Source organism: Grammomys surdaster, unplaced genomic scaffold, assembly GCF_004785775.1.
Source record: "Grammomys surdaster isolate TR1022 unplaced genomic scaffold, NIH_TR_1.0 130, whole genome shotgun sequence".
NCBI classification, from domain to species: Eukaryota; Metazoa; Chordata; class Mammalia; order Rodentia; family Muridae; genus Grammomys; species Grammomys surdaster.
In genome coordinates, this window is record NW_021604588.1 from 6,526,730 (window position 1) to 6,530,662 (window position 3,933).

At 41.2% G+C, this 3,933-nt stretch overlaps 1 protein-coding gene across 3 annotated transcripts in view; it reads left to right on the plus strand.

Annotated features, from left to right (window-relative positions):
* The window catches only part of Cenpl (centromere protein L), a 17,300-nt gene that overhangs the window by 2,360 nt on the left and 11,007 nt on the right, over positions 1 to 3,933 (plus strand). For all 3 annotated transcript variants that reach the window (XR_003710265.1, XM_028759479.1, XM_028759471.1), the window contains exon 2: positions 1,374 to 1,547. Coding sequence is in view for 2 of the 3 variants with exons in the window: in XM_028759471.1 (XP_028615304.1) it covers positions 1,374 to 1,547 (174 nt within the window). In the remaining variant the exon portion in view is untranslated. The remainder of the gene's footprint in view (positions 1 to 1,373; positions 1,548 to 3,933) is intronic.

Consider the following 3,933-nt stretch of genomic DNA (forward strand, 5'->3'; position numbering starts at 1 on the left):
GAGAGGGAGAGAGGGAGAGAGTATCGAAATTGAAATCTTTCTAGATCATCATAACAGGAGTCCATCAACAGTTAGTTGCACTCTATATCCCACTCAGCAGGCTCAGTTTTGTCACTGTTCTGGCTGAAGAAGGGTTGGTAGGAAAGGAAATCCCTTACTCAGGCAGCAAGCATAAGTTCTGGTTACAGGATATTTCTGATCTGGGGTTGTGTCTGTAAAGATGCCCTCCAGTTTTCAGACTAGACGTCTCCTATCTTTCTGGCTACTGGGATTGTTAAATGGCAAAACCAGCAGGGGTGAGCAGTGTTCCAGCCTGGGAGCATGGTTTTCTTTTTCACTGGTGATCTGGGGCCTGTCTAGTGACTGGCCATTCTGCTGCTGTTGCTTTGTAGCCTCTTTCAGGAAAGGAGGGTGTGGGAACAGGGACTGATTGGGAAGTGGGAGGAAAGTGGAGATGGAGCCCACAAAGATGCTCGGGATTCAGACTCTGGAGACCAGCATCAGAATGCAGACTTAATTTTAGTGTTTATTACATAAGCTTATATATTGCTTTTTAGCCAATTAGGGTATGTTTATGTATTCAAGGGCAAATTGGGGTGCAACCTGTGTTGTTTAGCCAAATCTGACTACCTGTCCATGAGTCTGTAGGGGAGTGGCCACCACCCCTGTTCCCTGTGGAGATTTCCATGAAGACAGGGGAATTAGCCACTGCCCTGGCCTTGGATCCTTTGTGTCATCTCACCTGTGGTCTGGGAGCCGTGTCAGATCATACACTGTGTACAGTAGATCAGGACTCTTCAGGGAGTGGCAGGAGCTTGTGGTGCCTCACTCTCCTCACTTCTTCCTTCACCAGGGTTATCTCCACATCCCCCACAGTGGGGCTAACTGTGATGTAACTGCCTTTCCTCAGGATTGGCCTTCGATCCCTTGATAGTCTTCCAATTCCAGAGACCCTGGAAGAGAGCCGTCCACTCACCATGCCAGTTGTCATAAATGTTTGTTTTTCCATGTGCTCATGTAAAGTTATCTCATGTCTTTCTTCAGTTTTTGAAATTGTTAAGCCAGATTAGAGACAGCTCTTTAGAGTCATTGTGAAGCCCCTGCTGTGCTCAGCCTTCACTGGTTTCACGAGTCTCCTTTGTAACGTGTATATTACATTATTTGTCTTATTTTACAGTTCATACTGAAAAGTTTCTTGTTTTGATATTTCTCTTCACAGTAATAGAACAGTGGATACGACAAGAAACAAGAGGATGTAGAGAAGGTGGGGAGTGGGAAGGGAAGAAAGCAAGAATGTATATGTAAGAGAACAATGTGAATAAATTAACTTTTTAGTGAATGGAGTTCTAGTTACTTTTTTTTTTTTAATGCAGACCATGGATTCTTATGATTCTCGAGGATTGACTTCTAGACGAAGGATCTCAAATCTTAAGGACTACTTTGTAGGTGCCACCCCTCTGCAGAAACGTCTGGAATTGGTCAGGAGGCAGAGTTCATTTTTTCCCAGTCCATCTCGAAGGAAAATCCTCCAGTGTTCACAGTTGCAGGTATGATTTGTGTCCCTTTGTGTTGTTTTTAACAAAATCTCAATCATTTGATTTTATCAGTGAAAACCGGGGAGCCAGATGCTGGGGTGAGAGCCTGCTAGCTCAGAGAGGCAGAGAGAGCAGCCAGCTGACCTTCCTCCACAGCCAGTGTCCCAGAAGCAAGTTCTTCTCTATGCTGTCTCGAAAACCCCTCGAATGTCCCCCCCCCCCACTTCTATTTGTCTTCTGACTTCCTCTTACTCTCTGTGGTTCTTTCTGATGTTCACTCCCTGTCAACTGGATGTTTGTTCTGCCTCTTGAGCTATGGTTGACTATTTTAATCCTGTTTACAATAACCAGAAAGCTCTTGGATTAAAAGTGTGTGCTAGGGCTGAGCCATACCACAACTAGAAACAGGTTTTTCCAGTAAACAACACAATCTTAGGGTTCACAGTGTGATTAGATATCCTGCAACACCTTTGAGCTAGTCGGTGATGGAGAATATATAAATAAGAGTATATCAACTTATATACTAATACTTTTAGTATCTTAATCTCTCAGTTAATAGATAAATGAGGAATAGCTAAGTAAATAATTTAACTTTAACCACAATATCTTTTGTTTCTTCTAATTTCCTTTAATCCACATTATTTCCTTAATATTTTTCTTCTATGACATTGGCATTTTTGAGGAATACAGACTCATGCTTTCCCCTGTTTGACTGGAATATTTCTCATTTTTATATTTGTATGATGTTTCTCAATGCTTGAAATTTGAATTCTTGTCTAGCAGGTTACAAAGGTTTTCTTGTGTTCTTTGGTACCTTCAGTGTAGCCTTCTCTTGTCTGTGATGTGTATCTAGAGCCTTTTAGGATAGGAGACAAGTTTGTTTCTTATGAAGAATTACTCATGCTGGTACTGAAAGTAATATTCTTGGCCAGAAAGCTACTGGGGGTTTAATGCCTTGCATATGTTAAGCTTAGGTCTACCACTAAACTATACCCCTAACCTGAAGTCTTTATTTCCTTATTCATTCTTTCTCCTGAGAGCTGAGATGACGTGTGCACCTATATGATTTCCATGTGTATAGTGTTTTGCCTTCATGTATGTATATGTACCTCATGTGTGCCTGAGGAGGTCAGATGAGGGCATGGCTTCCCCAGAATTGGAGTGATGTGATTTTGAACCATCATGTGGATGCTGAGAACCAGACCCTGGTCCTCTGCCATTTCTCTAAGCCCTCTGAGACATTTTATATAAAGATAGAAATGTCTAGTTTGGTGCTTTTTATTTTTATAATTTTCCTGTAAACATTGTTCTGAAATCTCTCTCTCTCACACACACACACACACACACACACACACACACACACACACACACATACACTTTTGTTCTACATGATAGCTGGAGCTGTGAGACCATGTCAGAAAATGTGTGCGGACTTTAGAAGTTCTTCAGAAGGAAGCCAGGGGCTTTTAGACAGTCAGTACTTGTAGCCGGGCGGTGGTGGCGCACGCCTTTAATCCCAGCACTTGGGAGGCAGAGGCAGGCGGATTTCTGAGTTCGAGGCCAGCCTGGTCTACAGAGTGAGTTCCAGGACAGCCAGGACTACACAGAGAAACCCTGTCTCGAAAAAACCGAAAACAAAAAAAAAAAAAACAAGACAGTCAGTACTTGTATACTGTTTTTAACCCCTTAGCTAATGAATAAATGAGGAATAGTTCAGTTAATTCATTTTAATACTCTTATGGGGCCAATACAAATAAAGCTTTTTTTTTTTTAATGTTTATTTACTTTTATTTCTTTGAGACAGAATATTGTTATACAAGCCTGTTAGCTTAGACCTCACTGTGTAGACTGGGCCAGTTTGGCCTTACACTTGTCTGTGGTCTCTCTGCCTACCTCAGGAGAGCTGGGGTTACAGTCATATACCACCATGCCTAGCTCACAGTTGTCTTTTAAATTAAGTTTGTAAGTGAACATACAAAAATGGCTGCTTTCCCTGTGGCATATTCATATATATGTTACAATTCCTTGCTTTCTTCTCCAACTTGATCCTGTTCCTCCTCCCAAATGGTTTTCCTTTCTGCTTTCATCTTATTATCCCTACCCTTATGGACTCTTCCTTTTTGCTCATGATCCCTTTTCTGCTTTCATGACCACACACACACATATACACACATCTAAATTCTGAATATTAGAGAAAACATAAGGTACTTGTCTTTCCAAGTCTGGCTTACTTTACCTTACATCTCAGAGTCTATCCATTTCCTTGCAAATGTCATGGTTTCACTCTTCTTTATAGCTTAAAAAAAATTCTATTGTGTATGCCTGTCATATTTTCTTTTTTCTTTCTCTCTTCTTTCTTTCTTTCTTTCTTTCTTTCTTTCTTTCTTTCTTTCTTTCT